Source organism: Lissotriton vulgaris, chromosome 10 (genome assembly GCF_964263255.1).
Source record: "Lissotriton vulgaris chromosome 10, aLisVul1.2, whole genome shotgun sequence".
Classification (NCBI taxonomy): Eukaryota; Metazoa; Chordata; class Amphibia; order Caudata; family Salamandridae; genus Lissotriton; species Lissotriton vulgaris.
The window spans coordinates 190,008,150-190,034,089 of NC_141698.1; the positions used below are offsets into that span (position 1 = coordinate 190,008,150).

Here is a 25,940-nt window from a genome sequence, read left to right on the forward strand (position 1 = left end):
TGAAACAAAAACAATTTTTAAAAAACAATATTTGAAAAGAATTACTGATATGATGGATAAAACACATCATTATAGAGCCCCCATTTTGGAAAATGGCAGAAGGGTTGCTCTTAGAGGTTATTTTCTGTCTCTATAAGTACTTGACCACCACATAATATGCTTTGACAAGAAAATGAAGTACATAGGTCTCATTGTTCCTGAAATATTATATCATCACTGCAACACATCCACCATTTTTTAAAACGTTGTTCAGAAAAATTGGCCCAGATTAGCAATGTGACCCAAGCTAAATTACCTCTCCAATGATACAAAAACTCAAATTAAAAATGAAAATCTCTGGACAACCATTTTTTTACCGAGGTATATCCAGGGGCCAGGACTATTAGGGTGAATGTTGAAACAATAAGCCAATGGTGTGAGGAGACTGGTCTCCACTTCAGATAAGATGCTGTATAAAAAGTAACCCATGCCTTTTAAATGCAGCTTTGTAAGATTTGTATGAGAATTGATCTGCAAATTAGAGAGTTTTGTTTTGCTAAGCGAACCATACAAAATCTTATTTTCAAAGTTATAACAATGTTTTTTCAATGTTTTATCAAGGTGTTTGATGAGCTTGATGACAGGTCTCCTTCTCAGTGGCCTCTTTAGTCAGCCAAAGTGGCAAGAATCTTGGATTTCAAGTCAATCTAAGACATATCTTAGGAAGACAAGTTTAGGCAATATCTACCAGTTTTGAACAATCAACATTGAAATTCATCCCGTAAAGCTCAGGGGAAATATGTATGCAAGCTCTTAGAAATATATATATTTTGTACAACCACAGTGTCAACTGTTCAAGTTAACAATAATGCACTTAAGCTGTGTGACCTCCTTGGCCAGATTTCGGCCAATTTGTGGTTGGAGATCAGAGCCTAAAATTAAGTCAACTTTGATAGGAGAATCAATTATTATAAGAAAAGTGTTTAATAACTGTTAAACCTGTAAGCGTTGTCCTCTTTTTATACCTATTTGTGCATTTCTCTGTATGAAAAGACGTTTTCAAATCTGATACCTTGATAAACCAATAGTCAGATGTTTATACCGGTACTTACAGCTCCAGTGAGAAGCTCCAGACCACTAAAAAAGCGGTTGCTTGGTGGCAGATCTACAAGCTGTGGGATTGTTATGAAGCTAAAGTTCACAACAAATGAGAAGATGTTAAAAGTTAGCAACCACTTCAAAAATATGAAATAGGAGAGAACGCTTGTTCCAAACTTTCCGCCAATTTTTTTCAGGGTCTTGTGCCAAATTCGCAATGATTGAAACACATCTGAGATAAATTCTTTAGATCCTTTGAAGGACTGAAATGAATAAAAGAAAAATATGTTACTGCAGTGTAAACATAAAGTTCATTTTGCATTATATATGAATAACTGTACAAACAAAGGCTTTCAAGAGAATCCGTTTATTGTATTCTCACGGAAACGACTTAGGTTCTCATTGCAAGTTTGTTGGAACATGGTTGGGAATTTACCATATGTGGTAAAAAAAAACATTTGCCACATGTTTACTACCTCCTATTCAGAGTTTTCATCAGAAAAATTAAGCATAAACTGCAGAATTGGATTTTAACGCACCAAAATTTCACGTTTTCCCTTTTTTACGAACCTTTTTCCCTCAGTAAATTTCAACACGTTGGCCTGCTGGAATTTATCAAGGGATCACTTCGAGGGTATGATAATTATCACATAACTCACAATTTCAATTACTGGTAAACAAGTATTTGCATAGGGGGCAACACTTTAAACTCGTAATGAGGACCAAAGGGTTAATTAAGTTTGCTGACAGCAATTCACCACAAGGGCCTTTCAAGCGATTTTCTAACTCTTGTGCATTTTATACTGTATATTATAGATTATTAGTCCAGCTTCTTCTTGTCTCCACAGCCTTTGTTTGAGGTAAATAGTACATATAGGTTGTCCTCTAATTTGAACTTAACCATTACACCTACATTTTATCTCTTATTCTTATCATAAACGCCCTCATTATGAGTAAAGTGGAGTGATAAACTTATTTGATCTTAGTAAAATGACCACACTCTACAATAACACAATTTAATTTACAAGATGCTAATTTGCACATAAAAAACCAAATGGTTTTCCGTTCACATTTTCCACTAGCAGAAAGCATTCCTTTTGTTGTGCTGGAATAAATAATCTATATAATCAAAGCAAAATTGAATTTGCCTTCATGCATCATTTGAGACTGTGCTGAATCACTTAGTTGAAAAAAGAATCATTAAATATATAATTTCAAAGATTTGTAAATGTATTCTCACAAATCTCATGACGGAAACACTCGTATTCATAGTTATTGCATTGTTTGGCTTGATTTGCATACAATATTAATAAACCATGTTTCATAAATATCTAAATGCATAAACAATAATACATTTGATTGTCCATGTTGTCAATAAATGTGAAAAGATTCTAAAGAAAATGTAAAGGTTTTGCATCTCTATGTGACGATTTCTAACGAAACTATTTGCCCAAGTGGAAAAAAGTAGAAAAACAATTAAATCAAGGAATGTAAAGTTGAATGTGATCCTTTTCAATAAAATGAATAAAAAATGTATTGTGCTAAAACAAACTAGGGTATGTTATTCTCAATACAATGTATGTTTGATCCTCTTCTACTAGTTGATATATGGCAGAACCCCACGTGATAAAGCACACTTGTTCATTCCCGACACCCCCTCTAGACCTGCAGCCACCTACAGCTTATTGGACCATCTCCTCATGTACTCGGTTGTAGGCAACACGTCATGACTGACACCTCTCTACATGTCAATGCTAGCCACAAGTGATCTGATGTCAACTGGAAACATACATCTGTTGCTGTTACCCAAAATGCACTCTTTCTGCACTAGAGGCTATCCAACCCAATGAATCCTTTAATCTTTCATAGCATAAACAAATCTTACTTTTATCTCCTACCTCAAACTGTCCTCTGCCATCAGTCCTGCCCAGCCACAATTCTCTCTCCCCTCCAATATGGCCCAAAGCCTCGCCAAGCCTCTGAGCACACTGAACATCAATTGCCTATCCCTAGGAGGTTTGCTCACCTCAGAAAATGTGATCAAACTTTGTATCAAGGAGGCATACCATGGGTGGCACATGGGATTTCCTTTCCATCCACTGGGTGATTTGTATGCTAAGCTCCATCTATTAAAAAAGGTAGTCATGAATTTGTGCCAAAAATGTATGTCTCCTAGATGAGGGTGTAGTATTGAAAAAAGTTTTCTTTTCTTAAAATGTTTCCAACTGTGCATGTGTGCTGTAATGTACATCACAATAATAATAACTTTGACATCTATAAACTACGTCTATATAAAGTATTTCGTACTGGAAGGGTACCCTCTCAGTAAAAACCTATATTAGACATCAAATACACACCTTTGTACTATGGTGCAAGGGTAAGCGTGTGGTGCCATGTTGCCTAAAGTGCAACAGGACAGAGGGAGAGAAAAATAGCACCAAATCTCACTAGATATGGCCCTGTTCTGTTATCTACCTTTGATGCAACAAATCAACACCAGCATAAATGCTCCTATTCATTAGATGTGTACTGTGCATTAAAGTAGACACTCAGTTGGTTGTTTGGTGAAATGAGCACATCATTTAGGTGTTATTTTTTTATGTGGGCCTGTAACGGTAATCTTAGTAGACCGACCTGTGTGTCAAAACCTATAGGTGTTTGCACTGCAAAAAGTTCATCTTTCAAGCGCCAAATACCTTTTGCGCTGGTTTGTAAATAGCGTGCGCCACTTTGGGTCATTTTGCATCGTACTAGTGGTGGCATGACTTAGCAAATCTCTGCCTTTGTCTCAAAATACATTGAGGGAAGGGTGGAGTTAGAGAAGTTCCCCTGGAATTTAAATTTCCTGTAAAGCATGTGAGTGACATACATTTTGGCCCTACCTGGTTCCCGGAGATCACTACACCCTCCTAAGCTTGAAGAACTGCAACCACATAATAACTTTAAGAGTACGTATTGCCAATGTTGCTTTTTAGGGAGGGGGTAGAAAAGAAGTGAAAGAAGCACAAGGTATGCATCATTCAAATCAATACCAACACTAACATTCAGAACAGTAACGCTCAAAAGTAAGCATATTCCATTGGGTGGGTAAAGCAACAAGTGCAAAAAAACAACAGTAGAAGAGGTGGCTTAACAACCAGAGCTACCGACTTTCGAGATAAGAAATCAGTAGTGCTTAATTTCAGCTAGTGATGCTGGTGGGGCACACCAGCACTCATTGTTAGGGACCAGCACTTATTTTTATTCTCACCCAGCGCAAGAAAAAAATAAACGAAGGAAAAAAGCAGGAAAAGACAGAAAACCAGTGCCAGAGGGAGAAAATAAGGGTGAAAAAGAACCTGCCAGAGTGAGATAAAGAGGCCGGGATGGGGGGGAGGGGGTGGGAATGAAAGAAGCATGAGGAAGAATCAGGACTACTAGCCTTGGTATACAGTATACCAATCTTCAACAGCGCTTTCCGTGAGATTCTGAGCATAAATGTGGGCCTTTGAACTTATTATATTACAAGTTAAGTACTGGGAGCCTGGTTTGAGGTTCAGATACAACTCAACATCCTGTAGGTCTGAGCAAACAACTTAAATCACTGCATATCTTAAAAATGAATCTGCCCCTGTGTAATGTAATCTGGTGCTCAAGTAAAGCGCTATAATACCCATGTTTGCATTTTAACATAATGCATTGTGAAAAGGCAAACAAAAAAACATCCAATTTCTTCTCTTTCTTAGAACCTATCACAAAGCTTTATAGACAACGAAACACCAATAATAGTATTACATTTTTCTTAGTTATTTATAATGTCAAATTTGTTTGAAGGAAATCGCACATTTCGATATACATTGTACAATTAATGTTTGTGTACTGTACTTTTGATACAATTTAGTAAACATATATTTCAAATAGAAAACAAGTTTAAGAATATGAAATTAAAATGTATGAAATATGATAAGAACTTAACTTACCAAAGTTATGGAGTACATGCACTGGGTACAACAATTTATACTGCCACCTTTCTTTGATTTCTTATTATTCGCTTCCTGCACCTTATCCCTGGGAAAAAAGAGAGCATACATAACACAACTGTGCACATCTCAAAGCAACAAGGTTGCCATTGGCAGCATAATAAATATCTGCACATTCAAGTTTCACTCATGGGACATACACGGATCCTGTGTCTAAAAGACAAAGGTAGGCACACTCACCATGAAGACCGCATTTTTTAATTCTTGAAAATACAGTTGCGGGATTTATTTGCATATAACACGTGTGCATCTCTTTTAAATTAACATCATATATTTCATGTGTCTCTGACCTGTTACCTAATGGCCCAATTACTTCCCATTAATGTGCATACTCCGAGGCCTGGCCATATAGGTCTTTGTTAATAGTTGTATAGGACACCCCGCAGCTGAAAGGTATCATGGAGGTATCAGCCTCAACAAGAGATTATTAACCCAAATTCCATCTTTTGACAATTTTCTGGAATGACACCATGACTCTTGGGGAATGGCCAACCTCTATCTCCTTTCTCGCGCTCCGTTTTTCACTCGTTTTCCACATTTTTTTTCAGTCGTTTTTCTACCGTCTTTTTATTCTCCTTTCTGCACTTTTCTGCATTTCTGCTCCTTTCTGTTCTATTTCCTTTTTCCTTTACTCCTCCTTTTCCCTCCTTTCCTTGCCGCTTTCCCTGCCGCTGCTGCCCCCGTGCCCCCCCCCCCACCCCCTCGGCACGACCAGTGCGACTGGCCCAATCCAGCTCCCCTTCCCGCTCCCCCCTCCCAGCTGTCTAGCCCTCCCCGGCCCCCACTTAATGGCGGCTGCTGCGGGAACAGACGAGCAAGATCACTGACCCATTCTCTGTGAAATTGCTCTCCCTCCCTCGCAGCTCCACCAATAAGTGAGGCCTGCCCTGCACTCTCGAGTGTTTGGTGCTTGAGGCCCTCCTCCACCCGCAGGATTCCCTGCGCCTCATCCCTGGTGGTTCAGTGGACATCTATCTCCTTTCTCTCGCTCTATTTTTCACTCATTTTTTCACTTGTTTTTCACTCGTTTTTGTCACTCGTTTTTCTACCTTTTTTTATTCTCCTTTCTGCACTTTTCTAGATTTCTGCTCCTTCCTGCTCTATTTCCTTTTTCGTTTAAGCCTCCTTTTCCCTCCTTTCCTGCCAGCTTTCCCTGCTGCTGCTGCCCCCGCGGCCCCTCCCCCGACCCAATCCAGCTACCCTCCCCTCCTACCAGCTGTCCAGCCCTCCCTGACCACCACTGAACGGCGGCCGCTGCACGGACGCGCCATTGGCGCACCGCAAGCCCATCTGAACCCGTGTGCGACCAGCCCCAGGAATCCTGAACCTCCACAATGCCAACGCTTCGACCCAGCAGCACTCCACACACTCCCCCAGGCAACAACTGCATGCTAGCCTTACCCTCTGACACCCACGGACCCTTCAGCTGTCACTGCTGCTGACAAACCTACAGCATAACTAGGAACACGAACCCAGCACAACCTGACCACAAGAACACACCCATACCGTGGACCTTGCAATGCATCCTCCTCAACGTCCGATCCCTCGACAAACATGCCACCGAAATCTGGGACCTTCTGGACAGTACCTCCCCGGACTTAGCGTTCTTCACCAAAACCTGGACAAACACCACCTCTGGGCCAGACAGCGCCATTCTCTAGGAAGGACCGTCCCACCCGGCCGGGATGAGGAATCGCCATCGTCTACAAATCCACCCTCCTCCTATGCACACTCCCCGATGAAACCACAGACCTGATGGAACACCTTCACTTCAAGGTACTGACCAGCCCTACCACCACCCTCTGAGGAACCCTCACAAGACCTCTGCCACAAACTCGCCACATTCATCGAAGAGCACAACATCCTCGACTCCTGCCAATCCGTCTTCAGAAAAAAAACACAGTATGGAAATGGCCTTCTTGCTGCAACAGACTACATCCACACCCTACTGAAGGACAAAGGAGAGACAGTAGCCCTCATCCTCCTGGACCTCTCAGCGGCATTCAACACAGTCTCTCACCGCACCCTAATACGCAGACTCCTCAATGAAGGGATCCAGGACAAGGCCCTTGAATGGATCCACTCCTTCCTCTCCGGCAGAACGCAGCGCATCAGACTAACCCCTTTCCTCTCGGACCCTACACCAATCACCTGCGGAGTACCTCAGGTGTCCTACCTCAGCCCTACACTCTTCAATGTCTACATGGCTCCACTCGCCCCCACCGTCAGAACCTACGGACTCAACATCGTGTCATATGCAGATGACACCCAACTCATCCTCTCCATATCCAATTAACCCAACACCCCCAGACACAACTTTCGAGAAGGCATGGAAGCCATCGCCAAATGGATGAAAAACAGCTGCCTACAACTAAACACAAACAAGACAGAAGTACTCATCATGGGCCCAAACCCCGACGTGTGGAACATTACCTGGTGGCCCCCCGCCCTAGGAAACCTCCTCACCCCCACGGACCACGTACACAACTTGGGAATCATCCTGGACTCCGATCTCAAAATAGACCGCCAGATCAACTCTGTCTCGTCCTCCTGCTTCCAAACCCTCCGCATCCTATGTAAGTCCTTCAAATGGATCCCCCTCAAATACAGAACGACCGTCACTCAGGTCCTGGTCACCAGTAGACTCTACTACAGCAACGCACTCTATGCCGGAATAAACGAAAACGTCACCAGCATGCTACAGAACATCCAGAACGCTGCTGCAAGACTAGTCCCCAGCCTGCCAAGACACTGCCACATCTCCCAGCACCTGTGCACACTCCACTGGCTCCCCATCGAGGCCAGATTCACCTTCAAGATGCTTACCCAGGCCAACAAGACCCTACATAACACCGGACCAGCATACCTGAACAGCCAACTCAATTTTCACACACTCCAAATGACCCTACGATTAGCCCAGCTCTCCTACGCCATGGTCCCCTCCACCAGAAAGACCAGATCGGGAGGCCACTCCTTCTTCGCGGCCAGAGCCTGGAACACCCTTCTCCTCCACCTCCGACAGAGAACATTGCTTCCCATCTTCGCAAAAAACCTCAAAGCCTACTTGATGGACTGGAACCTGCAACCCCCGATCCCCAGCGCCTTAAGACCCTTACGGGTGAGTAGTTGTGCTTAACAAACAACTGATTGATGGTAATTTAATGTATAGTGGGCAGATTACCAGGCTATATTTTGAATGTTCTTGCATTTTGAAGTGCTGTTGGCAGTCACTGGACGCCAATGATAGGAAGGGTGCCATGGTCAATATTACATCCAAGTCTTCATTATCACACTTTGAGGGTGAGAACTCATAGCTCCTCATTGCGAGTAACCTGGTAAATTGCACCACTTGTGCAGTAGCCACTATTATAAATTAGACAGATTTTATCAACACCTGGAGCTGAATTTCTGCAGGTAAATTCAGGGAACATGCTGAATTAGGTGGTACTGCACCAAAATCTGTATTAACAGCATTTATTTGGACCAATAAGCAACAAATACCCAGATGGGCCGCTCATAATGAAGATGATGGATGAGGAGGTTATTTAGGAATCACTCTTTGTGGAATAAGAGCACTCAATTATCTATGTGCATTTGCCCCAGTTCTCTCCCCTTATTCAGAAAAACATCAGCAGAAACGTTTGTCTAAAATTAATTATTCATTAGGTATTATTCACACGTCAACAACTCAACCATTTCCATTCCACAGCAGCCCTTCATGGACCAGTCCAAGTGGGCAACTGGTACTAATACCTGACAGCAGTGATTACTCTACCTCGTGGTATTACGGCTGGTTTTAGGGCCCGGCAAAAAAGTGAGAGAATGACTAGTAGTAACAAGATTACAACTGATTAATTATACGTTTCCCAGTTCTTTATCATTGGCCTTTTTCTGGTAGTAATCAATGATGAAATTACCTTGAGGAGCTACAGCAACTCTACTACTGTTCATAACAGAAAAGAGGGTCTAGTATGAAAAAGTGTTACCTCTCTGGTATGTTATGACAGCCCTATACAAAGAGAGTGTATGTTAAAAGACATCCCAAACTTCCATTTTCTTTACATACTGGTGTCTAGGTCTAACCTTGCAGGCTTTATTTTCCTGGTTTACCAAGCTAACTAAACACCTGTGGGTCTGTGGCTCTGTACTATTTGTAAATCGAGATAAACAAGCGCTCACTCACATGTTTTTATGAAGAATATTTACCTGGTGTTTTTTATATTAAATACAATTGCATTCTAGTATGTGTATCGCATACATAACAACATAAAATACATTCTGGTGTACATAATCATCTTTCTATTGCAGATTCTTTATGAGGGTTGGAATCATGTACACACTGTAACGAGGGGGGTAGTAAATGATCCTTTCTTTTAAGGCAGGTCTAAGATCCTCGACCTACCATATAGAAAACATGGTAATGGTTTTCAGAACATAAACATTGAATATAATTGGATACATATGGTTCATTACTTAAGAAAGAAAACCAATATAAAAATGTGGGTTAGTAGTTGGGAAGGATGTGAATCCCTCTCAAATAACAAGTCTGCCAACTTCCATTGTATCAGTTGAATCTCTGAGGAAAGCGAAGCAGAGCAGTCCAAGGCCTACTCAGAGGTGTAGGCTGCAGGCACACAACAAGCAACGCCCCATAATTGTCTAGTCAGTGCTTCTACTTTCAAGAAAGCATTGCTTTATTCCACACACAACTCAATACTAAGCATTAAGTTCCAACTATGGGGCTGATTCCGATGTCGGACAGACCGGAGTTTGTCCGACATTGGTCAGGAACTGGAACCAAACAACCTCTTGTTGTCGGTTCCTGACCTGCAAATAGGATACAACCGATACCTGTTCGGTCGCAATGCTATACTTAACAATGGGAGCATATATTCTGAACAGAATGCATGCTGTCATTGTTAAGTGCAGAGGTGTAGTTCATCCCTGCACCCCGTGGCAGGCACTCCAAGGTGCCTGCCACCAGGTGCAGGGATCAACAGGGGGCCACCATTCAGCAACCTTGCACACATGGGGGCCCTGCTGGGGGCCACTAAAGACAGATTCGCACTGCCTCTCTGTGTTGGAAAGGCCGGCACAGAAAGGTAGGGGGACTGCCATTGTACTCCCGTGGCCGGAAAGAGATGGCCAGGGGGTACTGAAGGGTTTCCGGATGGCGGTCAGAAGCCATCCAGAAAACCGACTCAGATTCTTTTCCGACTGAGCCCATGGGAATGGCTTGGTTGCAAAGGAATCCAAATGGTTTAGAGGAGCAGGAGGTTGACTGGGAGAAGGAAAAACAGGAAACTGAGGCCCTTTACTACTGTAGTGAATTGGGAATGAAAGATAGGTTACAGTTCGGAAGCAGTTTTTTTCTTGCAGAGCAGTGTTTTGGAGGTCATCCGAAATTAGAAGGCCAATCATTGGGCAGCATGTCAGGCATTGAGCATCCGTCTGGGTAAAGGACATTTTGTGATGTATGTTGGTAAAATCTAGATGCTGTAGGAGTCTATTGCGACACATGAGAGAGTGAATATGATTGAAGCTGTGAGTGTTACAATGTTGGCTTCTAGACAGGTCAAAATCTAGTCTGATCAAAACATTGTTTGTAGTGTTTGGAGAACAGAAGTAAATGGCCTAATTGTTATCATAGTGGCACACCTGGTTGCCTCTTGACATATAGTTGTCCATAGTTCCAAAGACCTAATATGCAGATTTATTGAATGAACCAGTCCACCCTTATGCTTTATGTCATAAGAACTGTTTGTCACACTTTGGCCTCTTGAAATCATTCATATATTGAAGAAAGAGACTGTTCTGCTTTCTGAAATTCTGAACGTGCTGTAGATAAACCTTTAGATACTGCTTGGATAAAGTTGATGCCTCAGAAATGCCATTTTTTAAATATGTCTTTATAGAACACAAACCACTCAGTTTGCTGTCTCAGTTGAATATGACTGGGTTATAGATGTGGAGCCTGTTGCCATTGCTCTATTTGGTTTTATATATTCTAAAGAGGAGAAAGTCTTTTAGAAATACTTCTCATAAAATCTACAACAGGAGCATTGTTTCTCCTCAATCACTAGTTGGATCAGCATTGACATTTGTATACCAATTATGGGCCGGATTTACAACGGGCCTCCATATTTGTGACAGAGGCCCCACAGTCGCCAGGGAGTCTCTGCACTCAGGGCGGAATCTCCACTATGAGAATTCTCCTTGCAGAGATTCTGTCCCGAGTGCAGAGACTCCTCCATGGCTGCAGGGTCTCCGCCACAAGTGCGGAGGCCCTTTGTGAATAAGACCCTACGTTTTTAAATCCTTCCTTTTCTTCACTGCAGAAAACTGAATAAATTGACAGTAAATTATCGTTATCCCCTTCATGGATTCAGTCACCTTCAATACTGTAAATTACTGCTAGGCCTGGCATCCTTGGCATTATTTCCTTCTTAACCTTTTGTCTGCAGAACTCCTGTTTTTGCTGACTTTATTTTGCTGGCCTTGGTACTGTGCACACTTTACCACTGCTAAACAGTGCTAAAGTGTTCTTTCCCTTTAACATTGGGTTATACCCAATTGGCTTATTTAATCTACTTGTACATCCCTAGTAAAGTGGTACTACATGTGCGCAGGTGCTACTAGTGGCCCTGCAGAACTGGGTGTGCCACCCACTTAATTAGCAACTTCAAAAATGCATCAAGGCTGCCATTGCAGAACCTGTGTGTGCAGTTTAAATTTGCATTTTGGCCTGGCAAAGTAAACCTTTTACAAGGTTCAAACTTTCCTTTTTAATACATGCAAGTCACCCCTAAGGTAAGCCGTAGACACCCTATGGTCAAGGTGCTGTGTATTTGAAAAGCTGGACATGTACTTTTACGTTTTACAGCCCCTGGAGTTTAAAAAACACTGTTATTCACTTTTCACTACTGCAAGGCCTACCTTTCCCACAGGATAACACTGGAATTACCTTATTACATATTATAAGTGTAATTTCCACACAGAATGGGAAAATGTAACTGGTTACGTTTGGCATCTCTGGAATCCAAATTTAAAATCCTAACTTATGGTGAAGTCGGATTTTAAATGACAAATCTTAAAACGTCATTATTTTAAAGTTGATATTTTCTTGCTTTAGCCATTTGGTCTCTGGGTCACAAGATTGGGCACTGGTGACAGTTGGGTTGTGTGTATTCCTCCTAGACAGCCGCGCACAATGGCTTAGGTGTAACTTGAAGGGGCATCCATAGCAGGATGGGAGGGAGAAGCTGGGCACAGCCCCACTCACACTTGAATAGGCTGTGTCCTGCCTCCACACAAAGTGCTACATACCTCCTGTAGTTAGTGTGGAGCCAGGCCAAGATGGCAGTCATCTGTGCACTTCAAAGGCATGCATCTAGAAGCTTCTCCCCACTTATAAGGTGATAGAATTCACTTTTCGATGCTCTAATTACCCTATGATGACGTGTGAGTTAGCATCATATGACTAACTAATGCATTTCGTATATACACCTATGCTGAATACATATTCTTACTTATTGCCTATATTCAAATGTATGCGTGACCATATTAGTTTCTTAGCTTAGCCTGTGTGCCACCATTTTGTGTAACTCTCTGTGCCTGCGGGCTCTGCTCGCTCATGCCCCTCCCGCAGGAATACAGAAATATACTAAGACAGCAGTTTTCGTTTCTCGGCTTACTGTGGTCGAAACTAGCAAGTTCCGTTATCAGTAATGTTCTCATGCCCAGAGACGCCGAAGCCTAGCTCCATGGCCTTGAGCAGAGATAATAATGTATCCCTTGCAGGTGCAGATGCCTGATGTATGAGAGCATTGTCCACTGGGCTGAGGCTCGGTAATTTTCCACAAGGGGCGTACCCCATTTACTGTATTGCATTATAATGTATTGCTGTGATGCAGAGAGTCAGTCCTCTCGTTCGCACTCCTAGGAGTGAGGTCGGACAGGGCCCTCTCATATGAGTGTTGTTTGGCCTAATAAAGACTTTGTTTATACTTCTCCACTGTCCGGCTGACTTCCTATAAGGTAATTATAGGTGAGTGCTGTAAGTCACTCCAGTGGATTTGAGCCACGCTTATCAGATGGTGCCCGAATAGGGACCCCGCGATAAGGATCTTTCTCACCCGTAAGTGGGTGGCAGAAGACCGGGGACCCGCTGGTCGGCACGGTGGGCCCGGGATCCCATTTGATGCCGAGCTTGGTTCTCGCAGCGCTGCCCCACCCTGCTGATCGGGAGAGGTCCCGGTTCGGATCTTACGCCGGGGTCCAGAAGGCGGAACTTGAAGCTGACCGTGTTGGTCCTGGCAGCCGGAGGTGGAGAACGGTAGAGGTCGGTGCCGCCTACGGAAGGTGAGTGGTCCACCTGTGCTTGCTGCAAGAACGGGAGTGTTCCGAGAGACTAGAGTGTCTCCGATGGTTTGAGGAGCCGGTGTGCTCCTGGGGCTAGTGTGCTCCGGGGAACTCAGAGTACGAGTTGGTGCTCTGACAGACTTGACGGGGTTGGGGACGTATGTCGAGGTAATTGTTTGTAGTGATCCGACCGAATGGTACTGTGGTGAAGGCGTGGCTCATTGTGGGCAGACTCTGGTGCGCTTACCCTGAACTCCTAGTGTGGTGATTCAGTGGAGGTGTGATCTGGGTTTCCCGCGGTAAAGTGCGCAGCGACCCATAGTGCCGCACGGGTGACGGATCCGTTCCCCGTCCTCAGAACAGTTAGCATACTGTTCGGTCTGCGGTAGAGTCCAGGTTCCCCAGGACTTGGTCGACGGGCCTTGTCCCATTTGGTAACACGTGTTTGGAGATATTATATATGTGTACGTGGTTCTCTGATGTCCGTCTATATGTTTGTGTGTGAATGAACTTGAGTTGTGATTCAAGATAAAGTAAAGATGCCGTGTTTTAGCAAGTTACGATGTTTTGGATGCTGTTGTCGACCCTCAGATACCAGACTGGCCGAGAGCCAACCTGCACCTCCTGAAGGGACGCCGAGTTTTGATATGTATGTTAAACATGGACTGGTCCCGATTTTGTTTGGTACCTTGTGGCATCGATACACTGCTGATAATGTGGATTTACAATGGCCTTTGACGGGTTCTTTTGATGAAGCTAAATTGGATTCTTTGCAAGATAAACTGTTTGCTAGGCGTAGCCGCCAGAGTATGTTCGACTCTTTGCGAGTATGGCAGAAAGAGGCCAGGAAACGTAAGATGCGAGAGGAGAAAGAGGAGTATAAAAAGTCCACTCAGACTATGGCGCAGAAAGCAAGGGAACAAGTGGGGAATGAGAACGCACTACGCATGGAGCGCGCAGATAGACTTTGTAGGTTGAAAGAAAATAAAAGTTATGTGGTACGAGAAGATGACCCTGATGAGATGGAGGACATTTTGAATGCCCGACCCCCTCCCCCTTATGCCCCACAGCCCTTGTACCCCTCCTTGCCACTTTCGGCCCCTAGTAGTGCCATACCAGGTCCTTCAGCGAGTGCCCCCCAACTATCCCTGCCCTCGACACCCCTCGTTTCTCTACTCCAGACCACTTCACCTGCCCTCTCACCATTTTCTTTAGCACTTCCTACTGTTTCAGCTAGTACCACCCCCAGTCAGGAGATGCTAACACCGAGTCGCGGCGCAGGTAGCGGATTGTTTTCACAGGTACGGAAGCTGCTTACACGTTCTACAGTTGGTTTGGATGAGAAAAGTATAGTGGCTAATCAGGCATGCCAATGGGCCAGGAACAATATTTATTCGTTCGAAGACATTTGGTCCACCATGAAAGATTTTGAGCCCTTGATGCAGCAGCACGCTTTGTGGCACATGGCTGGTGTATTGATACCGCTATGGGAGCAGGGATATGGAGGTGTGGCTCCGGCGGTTTTACGGGATATACAGGCTGGAGCGTACAGAACGAACACGGGGGTGAAGGAAGTGATGAGTAGTCTGCGCGCGCTATTGCAATACAGGAATGAATTACCCTCTGTCGGTACACCCCATTTCCCAGGTCTCCACCCAATGCGAGAGGTGCACCCTATTTTTCATCCTGAGGTCCCCGAATTGTTAGACCCAGTCACGAGGGCTGTCACACGGAACAGAATTGATGCGCATTTTCAGGAGCAATGGGTGTATACGCCATGGAGGAGAAGTGAAGTGTTGTCCTTGAAGGCACAGCTGCCGGATTCCAGGAAGAATCCGACCGCCTATTACAAAGAGCTTACGGAAGCGGCGTCTTCTACGGTGATGACGTTGGCCGATGTTGAATTGTTTTTCGGGCTTTTGGTCCCGGTTGATGTGTGGCGGCAAGTGAAAGGTACAGATCATAGGGAGGAACTGGGAGGTACATGGCAGGAGTTACAGGATTGGGATAAGGAGCGTAAGCCAGGGGAGAAGCCGAAGGCTGAAATATTAGCTTTACCTGGGCGCATAATAAAGTATATGCACTCCCTTATTCCCCCGAAAAAGGTAGATTGGGACAAGTTGACAGCTTGCAAGCAGAAAAAGGATGAGGCGGTCTCAGATTTCTTTACGAGGTTCGAGGAAACGTTCATGGATTTTAGTGGACAGGATGTGTCACAGGACGGAGGGTTGCGACTCTTTGTTAACAGGTTTGTCACAAATTTATTGCCTGAAATATCAGCTAGATTGCAAGCGTCAGAGAGCACGTGGACGACGTCCTCTCCTTCGGGAATACTAAGTATGGCGCAATATTACGAGCATAGGGAAAATGAGAACAAGGACAAGCAGGAGAAGAAGGCTAAAGATTTGAAGACGAGGGTTTTGTTGCAGCAGGTGGCAAGAGGCAGAGGAAGAGGTGCGGCGCTGAGTCGCGGAGGTGGTTTTGGGAGAGGTGAGAGTAGGGAAAGGCTGGGACCGAACCAGTGCACCAAGTGTAAGCAGGAAGGGCATTGGTGGCGAGACTGCCCGCTGCTTCAGTCAGGTACTGGACCAGGCAGAGGACGAGGACGAGGTAGTGGTGATTTTGGGAGACAGGCTGGGCGATCAGAAGGAGGCGGGAGACCGGGAGGCAATTATTTTGACAACGGGACAGATAGACAACAGTCACAGAGGAGCGGGGGCCAGTATTACAATGATGATTATTCGGTGGACGATTTGACAGGGTTCTCCCACAACTAGGACAGCGTAGGACAGAGCATGGGACTAGTACTTATGGAAGTTGATCAGAGGGGACCTTATGTCGAAGCCGACTTACTAGGGTCTCAACAGAAATTTCTAGTGGATACGGGTGCAATGAAAAGTTCAGTGGCTCGTTCTCGGGTCCCAGGGGCGGCTCTGTCTGGCAAGAATAACATATCCGTGGGTTTCGCAGGAACTCCGGTGATTAGCCCCATTTCTAAACCTCTCACGTTAACGATTGGTCCCTTTACTGTTGATTCACCGTTTTTATTGACATCCAATTGTGGAGAAAATTTGCTGGGTTTAGATTTATTGAAGAGATTGCATGCCACCATTTATTGTTCTCCGGATGGCGTGTACCTTACTCTAGGCCCCAATGTTGCCCGCCCACTACAGTGCTTTTCAAAAGACGACCCGCTGCCACCTGAGTTTCGAGGCATACCCGACAGCTTGTGGGCTGTCAGTGACAATGATGTAGGGAGAATGGATATTGCCCCGGTGTCAATAAGAGTGAAGGTGGGAGCCAAATTGCCCAGAATTCCACAATACAGAATACCTAGGGAGGGTGAGAAGGCCTTGTTACAAATAATTCAAGATTTAATACAGTCTGGAGTAGTGGAAGAGACTGATTCGAATATATGTAACAGTCCTATTTTGCCTGTACTTAAAAGACGGTCACCTGATGCAGCTGATAATACTCCTGATGTCTATAGATTTGTAATTGATTTGCGGCAGGTAAATAGAGTAGTGGAGCCACAGTATCCGGTGGTCTCGGACATCACTACGATATTGACCATGATTCCACCTTCGGCCAAATATTTCTCTGTCCTAGATTTGAAAAACGCTTTCTTCAGTATTCCAGTACATGAAGAAAGCAGGTATCTCTTCGGATTCTCATTGGCTGGCTGACGCTTCCGCTTCAAGAGAATTCCTCAGGGGTACACTGAGAGTCCTAGTATATACAGTCAGGCTCTAAAGGCACAATTGGATGACCTGGAACTTCCACCTGGCAACGTAATGTTGCAGTACGTGGATGATATCCTAATAGCATCGGATGATGAGCAGGGTTGTCGGGATGCTACTGTAAAATTGTTACACCATTTGGCAAAAAGGGGGCATAAAGTATCCCTTCCGAAATTTCAATACTGCCGAACGGAGGTCACCTACCTCGGTCACCTCCTTTCGAAAGTGGGGAGGAGATTGACGCCGGAGCGCATAAAGGCGATCACTAACATGCGAATACCTAATACGCAGCGAGAGGTGCGCGCGTTCCTAGGCATAACATCGTATTGTCGTCAGTGGATACCTAACTATGCGCTACTAACAAAACCCCTACTGTATCTGACTACCAAAGAAGTGCGCGAACCCCTACCCTGGACCCCCGCATGTCAGGAAGCGTTTGAGTCACTAAAAACGTCTTTGTGTTCTGTGCCGGTTCTTGGAACACCTGATTACCAGAAGCCTTTTGTTCTTTACGTGCATGAGGCGGAAGGTTGCGCGTTGTCTGTCTTAACTCAGTGTTTTGGGGGGAAGCAGAGACCGTGTGCGTACTTCTCTGCAATGCTCGATAATGTGGCAAGAGCGCTGCCGAGTTGTCTGAGAGCCACGGCGGCTGCTGCGGTCTCTATAAGACAATCGGCAGGGCTCGTGCTGGGATCAGATCTCACAGTAATGGTACCGCATGCTGTGGATATTTTACTGAACAGGACACAGACGCAGCATTTAACAAGCGCTCGTCTGACGGGTTACGAGATGACTCTTTTTGCGCCCCATGTAACAATTAAAAGGTGTGCCACATTGAACCCCGCCACCTTGTTACCTATCCCCACAGATACTGACACAAATGACGATGACATACATGACTGTCTGTATAGGACTGAGGAGGAGACAAAGGGGAGGGTGGATCTGACAGACAGGCCCATGGAAGAGCCAGACGGGGAACTGTATGTCGATGGATCCTGTTTTAAATTACCAGACGGGACATCGACAGCAGCATATGCAATAACGACATTACAGACGGTGGTAGAGACTTCTAGAATACCTTACAATTCTGCTCAGGCTGCCGAGATTATTGCCTTACTGAGAGCATGTGAGTTGAGTGAGGGGTTGGATGTGAACATTTACACCGATAGCCAATACGCTTTTGGCGTGGTTCATAATTATGGGCGACTTTGGGCAGAACGGGGATTCTTGACCTCCCACGGACAACGCATCCAACATGGTCCACTGATATTACGACTGCTAACGGCACTGACATTACGCAAAAGATTGGCTGTGATAAAATGTAGCGCACACAAGACAATAGTGGACGATGTCGGGCGAGGCAACGCTTTTGCTGATGAGACAGCAAAAGAGACTGCTAGAGAGAAATTACCGCGAATGTTTGTGGCAGGGCCAGCACGATGGGTCCCAGATATTCATATGTTCGCAGACACGGTACAGAGTGTCAAGAACATACAGGGCAAAGCGACGGATGAGGAATTAAGAGCATGGAAGGATGGGCAGGGACGACTGGATGCGGATGAATGCTGGACAGATGTGACAGATAAGAGACGATGGATGTTACCGAATGCGTATGTCCTTCCAGTAGTGACGATGGCACACGGACCTGCCCATGTGAGTGCCAAGGGCATTTGCAAATTGTTAGACCCGGTGTGGAGCAATAAGAATATCTCTAAGATGGCCACCAATTTGGTTTGTCAGTGTATGGTGTGTTTGAGACACAATCCTGGAAAGGGTACCCCTGTCCCAACTGGAAATTTTGCACCCCCCTCTTTCCCTTTTGAGGTGATTCAGATGGATTACATCGAAATGGAAAGAGTCAACAACTTGAAGTACGTCCTTGTAGTCGTTTGCGCCTTTAGTAGGTGGGTGGAGGCGTTCCCAACGAAAGACTGCACGGCTATGTCTACTGCAAAAATGTTGATAAAGGAGTATTTCTCCCGTTTCGGATTACCTAGGGTGATCTGGAGTGATAATGGCACGTCCTTTAATGCTGAATTAGTGAAAAATATATGCAAAGGTCTACACATCACCCAGAAGTTCCACTCGGCCTTGCATCCTCAGGCGGCAGGTCTGGTGGAACGGTTTAACGGCACACTCAAGTTAAAAATGGCCAAAATATGTGAGAGTACAGGTCTCCGTTGGCCAGACGCACTTCCCTTAGCCTTGCTATCCACAAGAGTCACTATAAATGCAAAAATGGGCGTCTCCCCGCACGAGGTGGTATTTGGCCGCCCGGCCAATATCTGGGGAGTGCCCCGACCAAAATGTTTTTCCGAAGTTCCTTACCCTCTGTTGACAGATTATCTGTATGCTTTGACTAAAGATCTTCGTTCTATTCATCAGCAGGTAGCAGACACTCTGAAGCCGTTGCCGGAGGGGCCTGGACACACCATCCACCCAGGGGATTGGGTCGTGGTGCGACAATACCAGCGGAAGTCCTGCTTGGAGCCGAGATGGTCTGAGCCTCGTCAGGTGCTCCTCACCACACGCACGGCACTGCGGATTGACGGCAGAAAGGCGTGGACCCATGCCTCTCATGTGAAGAGGGTCCCGCTCCCGTTGCCCTATGATCAATGGGTACAAGATGGCATCGCTGACCAGGAGTTCGAACATATCCCGAGGTATGTTCCTTTCTCGGATGCTTCACTGATTGGAGAAGAGCGAAGCGGAATTGAGAATACTGTGAGCTCTACCACTCCTTTTGTTGCTAGCAAAGAGATATCGGAAAGTTCAGCGTCTGCCACTGATACACCTGCTTTGTTTTCTGACCCCGAAGTGCCAGGGAGCACTCGCTATAATTTGCGGCCCCGAAGAAAATAAGTACAGTGCTGGAATATGATGGACTAAATACTGGAAGAAGGGTTTAGTGGATATTCTGAAAAAGAAGATTTAGTGGTAGGGATGGACTTGTAAGAGCCCTGGTGTTTAGCCGAAGATTGTGTTCTTTGAGACTATAGAGTGGCGCGGGGCCCGAATTAAGTGCTTCCCTTGTTTCAAAGTGTTGACCAGCGACGTTGGAGTAGGTATGAACGGTAAAAGCCTGCCTGTGAGGCTTTGAAGGACACAGGGAGAAGATCCCTTTTTTAAGGGTTGAAGAACCCCTCTGGCCGGTTGAGGATTGTCTGGGACTATTTTTTTTTAGTAACAGTGTGATTTTTACCTTTTTGATTTTTGATACTTTTGAACGATTATTAGAAATGTATCCCTTTGGGCGGCCCATCCCTGATGAGGAGCAGCCTTTTGCAGCTCCCCCGAGACGTGAGCCTGATTCCCCCTGGTTGGCCCTTTCCCGAAAAGGAAAAATTGTAGTGGTCATAATAGTTTTAATTGCCTTTCTGGTGACTCTTGGAATACTGTTCTTCCTAGATAAACATTATCCCGTTCATATATTTGCACCCACACCTACTGCTGTTCCGGAACATAAAATGCTAACTGTAGATTATGGTGAGAGGATGATACGAAAAAATTATAAGGACAATGTTTTTATTAAGACTTTGCATCATGCACATGCCACTACCAACATGACAGATTGCTGGGTTTGTGGGCTCTTGCCTTCTGCGGCTTATAAGAAAGATAGATTTCTTGCTCTTCCTTTGACTCCGGTAAATAGTTGTGTGGGATGGTACACCCTTATAGGTCTTGTTAAATATTTCCAACAGCCAGATTCCTTGACTCCACGTCTGCAGAATAGGGGGTGGACAATGACAATGCGAGTGCGGCCTTTGCCTTCAGCTTCCCTTGGACGAATATACACTGACGGACGTTTTGACCAGACTTTTATAGAGACATGTGAGAAAAAGTTGGGTCGATTCTTGACACCTAATGATACTGATCGACTCAGGGATAGTTTCATGAAATTGAACGCCACTTTGTCTTATAGGCATCCCCCTAAGACTAACGACAGCTCCAAGTCTTTGATACCCCTGGCTGTGGTGGGTCCTCCTCCATTTTTCTGTATAGAGGGAAGGGGTCCCATCAAGGTTGGAAATAGCTCTTGTAATGTGACTGCTTCAATACGCCTGCCCGTTAGCCCCTCTCTGATTGCCCCACCCAGTGTCTATTTTGTTTGCGGTGAAAATGGATACTTATGGTTGCCCGAGGGTTGGGGTGGGGTGTGCTACCTGGCTTATATGATTCCTCCTGTGTATGTGGCTCCCTCTGATTACCACAGAACTCATCGACGATTCCCCAGTCCTCAAGAGCAGCCGCAAGAGCAGCGTAAAAGGAGGGAACTTCAGGTAGAGGACGTTGATCAGACAGATACCTCGTATCAGCAATGGACTGATTTTTCTAAGGGTCTGCTTCCTTTCTGGGGTCCTATATTCAACAGTAGAGCTATTAGACGACTTTCTAGGGTAATGGAAAAGGTGGTTCTGGTTGAGGCTGACATTACGACTAACATCTCTGTTGAGGTTCAGGCTATGAGATTATTTACGATCCAGAATAGGATGGTCCTTGACGTCATACTGGCTGATAGGGGCGGGGCCTGTCGCGTCATCGGGACCTCTTGCTGTGTTTATATCCCTGACTCCGCCCCGACTGTTAACTTGGCAGTGCAAAAATTGCATAGATTAGCGACTGAACTGCACCAAGATAATGGGACATGGTCTCTCCAAGGGTGGCTCTGGGGTGCCTTTTCTTCCTGGGGCTGGAAAATACTCATGGGTTTGGTTGGAGTGGTGAGTGTAATTCTGTCATGCTGCCTTTGCATATATTGCCTCCCTCCATGTTGTTCAATGTGTGCTGCAAACATACGTCCGAAAAAGAAGTTACATGGTCAATATGCCACTTCTATGATTACTGAAATTCCTGCTGATGCAAGCTGGTTAATGTTTATTGCAGAAGATGTTCTAGACTGAAGTAGTAAAGTCCTGCCCCTAGAATGGATGTCGGCACTACCTTTGGCAAATAAATGAGGCTATAGTTAGCCAATGATGCTAAAAGGAGGGTCTGATAGAATTCACTTTTCGATGCTCTAATTACCCTATGATGACGTGTGAGTTAGCATCATATGACTAACTAATGCATTTCGTATATACACCTATGCTGAATACATATTCTTACTTATTGCCTATATTCAAATGTATGCGTGACCATATTAGTTTCTTAGCTTAGCCTGTGTGCCACCATTTTGTGTAACTCTCTGTGCCTGCGGGCTCTGCTCGCTCATGCCCCTCCCGCAGGAATACAGAAATATACTAAGACAGCAGTTTTCGTTTCTCGGCTTACTGTGGTCGAAACTAGCAAGTTCCGTTATCAGTAATGTTCTCATGCCCAGAGACGCCGAAGCCTAGCTCCATGGCCTTGAGCAGAGATAATAATGTATCCCTTGCAGGTGCAGATGCCTGCTGTATGAGAGCATTGTCCACTGGGCTGAGGCTCGGTAATTTTCCACAAGGGGCGTACCCCATTTACTGTATTGCATTATAATGTATTGCTGTGATGCAGAGAGTCAGTCCTCTCGTTCGCACTCCTAGGAGTGAGGTCGGACAGGGCCCTCTCATATGAGTGTTGTTTGGCCTAATAAAGACTTTGTTTATACTTCTCCACTGTCCGGCTGACTTCCTATAAGGTAATTATAGGTGAGTGCTGTAAGTCACTCCAGTGGATTTGAGCCACGCTTATCAAAGGCACAACTGTGCATAAATACTGGACCTCAGATGGCAACTCTTCAGTACACTTTTAGACCTGCGGATACTCTTCCAGGAAGAAGGACTGCTGTGCTGATACAAGGACTGCCACTCTGTTGGACTGCTGCTCTGAAGAAACTGCTTCCTTGCTGTGCTGACCTGCTGCCTGCTGCCCTCTTGTCTGGGTGAGAAGGACTGCACTTGCATCTCTTGAACCCAGAACACAGAGTGTCTCCAATGGCTAGTTGGCTGGCCTCCTGATCTGAAACCTCAGGCATATATCAGGCTTCTAACTACCTTGCGTCTGCACCTGGACTCTACCATCTGTGAGTCTACCCTTCCAAGTGGTGCCAACTTAGTCCTGGACCCTTGAAAGTGGGCTTAGGGTGCTCTGCCAGCCTCTGATGATCCAGCAGAACCCATGCATCTCCTCTGCTGTGCGGCACAAACCCAAGCAGAACTAACGCATCAGGTGATTAATATGTAAAACAATAAGTGCCAGGGCCTTCATCAGGAAGCCACTGCAGCATACACAATCCACTGCCACCACCAGCGCTTCCAATGACAATCCCAACTCAACAACTAACCATCTAGCTCTAACAAGGGTGATAATTACAGGTCCACAAATCTATAACAATGGCTTGGGTGGCAGTTATTAGTCATTGTTCATGTATATTCGCTTAATAAACAACTGTGGTTTTGCTCATTCCTAATTGGGCAGACATCGCCACTATGTGGCAGACAGTCATAAGAGGCGGTGCTGGCATTTAAGTGCAGGTGCCAAGCACCGGTAACCACCTGCTCAAATTAAGCACTGGGTGGAACGAAGCTGCTGTGTTGAATGGACCCGTTGTAAAGACCATCAATATCCAATATCCAAAGGTACCCCCTGCAGATTGCATTCATGTTTGGGAGAAGGGGGAAGCAAAAAATAGTAAATCTTTTCCGAATACTCCCACTAGATCTATATTGCTTTTATATAGGCTGACAACAGCTCTATGGGGCTTTCCATAATTGTAACATAACAAGCTTACAATTTTTAAGTCTTTTTATTTTGTTATTCATCAAAAAGACCTGAATTGTGTCACAGTTCATCAGAACCTCTGCATCGTTTTGACCTCATGATGCATCTTCAGCACAGTCCCTCACAACTCCTGGTCAAAAGCAGCCTCGATGACGATGCTAGACTCTGCATCGCAATCTCACAGCTCTTCGGAAGCGGGCCTCATCCATGATGCCAGACTTTGCATAGTAAGGCCCATCAATGGAATGAGAAACGTCGTTTACAACGCGGTCGTTAAATCGCCATGCCATTACATTGCGGTTTTTAGAACGCAAGTCGTTACAACGACATGCGCTGGATGGCGCTCTAGGACAACGAATAGTATAATTTACTATCCAACACCTTCCCTACTGTATGTAGACTGGAGTTGGAATAGTAAATTATACTACTCCTAAGTCCAGCGCCCTCCAACGCAAATCGTTGTAACGATTTGCGTTGTAAAAACCGCAATGTAATGGCATGCAATGTATTAGCATGCGTTGTAATGTCCTACAACCAATGGAATTCTTGATGATGATGCAGGCCCTCGAATCGCACCCTTGCCACAACTTGGAACCAGCGCATCACTTCGGCTGTGCCACTCATCGTAGACGCGGATCCACGCAATGCTCCGCAAACCAGGATTTAAAGTACTTTGTTCAGTGGGCCTAACTGGGACATTATAGCCAGCCCTGATCCATCACGGTCAGCTTGAACTTGTGGCTTTGTGCCGGTCCAAGACGACCAGATATCCACAGTTGGCACTTTGTGCTTTTTGGCGCTAGAAGGCAATGGAGTGTCTTACATTTTTGTTAAGCTAGACTGGTGTTTGTATGGATCCTTGTCACATTGCAGTAGTCACTGACAGTACATCAATGTCTATCAAGAAACGTCAATTTTTTTGTTTTTTTAAATTATGCAATAGGAAATTTATCAAAAACAATTTCTGTTTTTCTTTTCATCTCGTACGTTTTTTTCTTTAGATGCTTTATCAAAAAAAAGGCTTTCAAAACTTAATGAAGGCTTTTGTTACATCCCCAGTTCTCTTCATCAGAATTTACAAGAACTGCAAAGCTAGTACATCTGACAGACAGCTTCTGTTGCATGGAGAAGATGATGATATTCAGGAACTTTCAGTTTCATTCCCCTCAGTCTCTGATTGTTTAAAGTGGTATTCAGTTATCGATAGAGAACATTTTGGCAAGAAGATTGAGCTTTAAATTGAAGCCCACATTCTGATTAAACTATGACCAAACCGTAGACAACTACAAGTGTGAGGGCTGCAACACTGTTGCAAGAGTCATCTAGCATGTTGAGCTAATTTGCTTTCTCAATATGAATGTGTTCTAATTCATGTAACAAACACTAGCAATGATGAAATTGTGCCTTATCTTGAGGTAAACCAAGAATTCCAATCCTTTATCTGAAAATGCTCTGCTATGTCCTACTCATGTTTTGTTCTTTTTTATTATGTTTTCTTCATTTATGTTCCAAACAAATCTTTTAAAGACTGGATATTTAGGTTTAAAACTATCATCTTGTTCATTACCATCGAGAGACTTGAAGAACATATATTTGCATGATATTGTGAATCTCTGGCTGCCAGTCTTGAAAAAAATTCTATTTCAATACTGGCTCATAGTTGCTTCCTTTGCCCTAGTATACATATATCTTCAATCTTGTTTTGTTTTGTACATGCACATTTAAGCATTGCATCAAAGACCTGTAAATTGGATTCACAAATTGCATGTGGCTCCAGAATCATGGCATACAATTCATAGATTGTTTTGGTACTTCTGTTATCTAAGATTCATACTAGAATAATGGCAACTATCGATTGTTTTCTAAGATGGCCTTTTTTCTCCTGTGCAGAAAATGCCTCTCAACTGAAATTACATATTTTTTAAGTTCTGAAATTTTGTCTTCATTTTCTACCACTCAACGCCCTATCAGATTGTAGATCACGATATATTTATTCATTTTAGAAGTCTGTTTTTTTGTGAATGTCAAACATGGAGGGACCGTCCGC

General features: G+C 44.6%; 1 protein-coding gene across 1 annotated transcript in view; it reads right to left on the minus strand.

The window, feature by feature from the left end:
- TMC5 (transmembrane channel like 5) overlaps positions 1-25,940 on the minus strand; it is a 757,208-nt gene that overhangs the window by 426,624 nt on the left and 304,644 nt on the right. The window contains exons 7-8 of the mRNA XM_086940869.1: positions 5,037-5,124; positions 1,092-1,340 (exon numbers count right to left, since the gene is read on the minus strand). Of these exons, the coding sequence (XP_086796995.1) occupies positions 1,092-1,340; positions 5,037-5,124 (337 nt within the window). The remainder of the gene's footprint in view (positions 1-1,091; positions 1,341-5,036; positions 5,125-25,940) is intronic.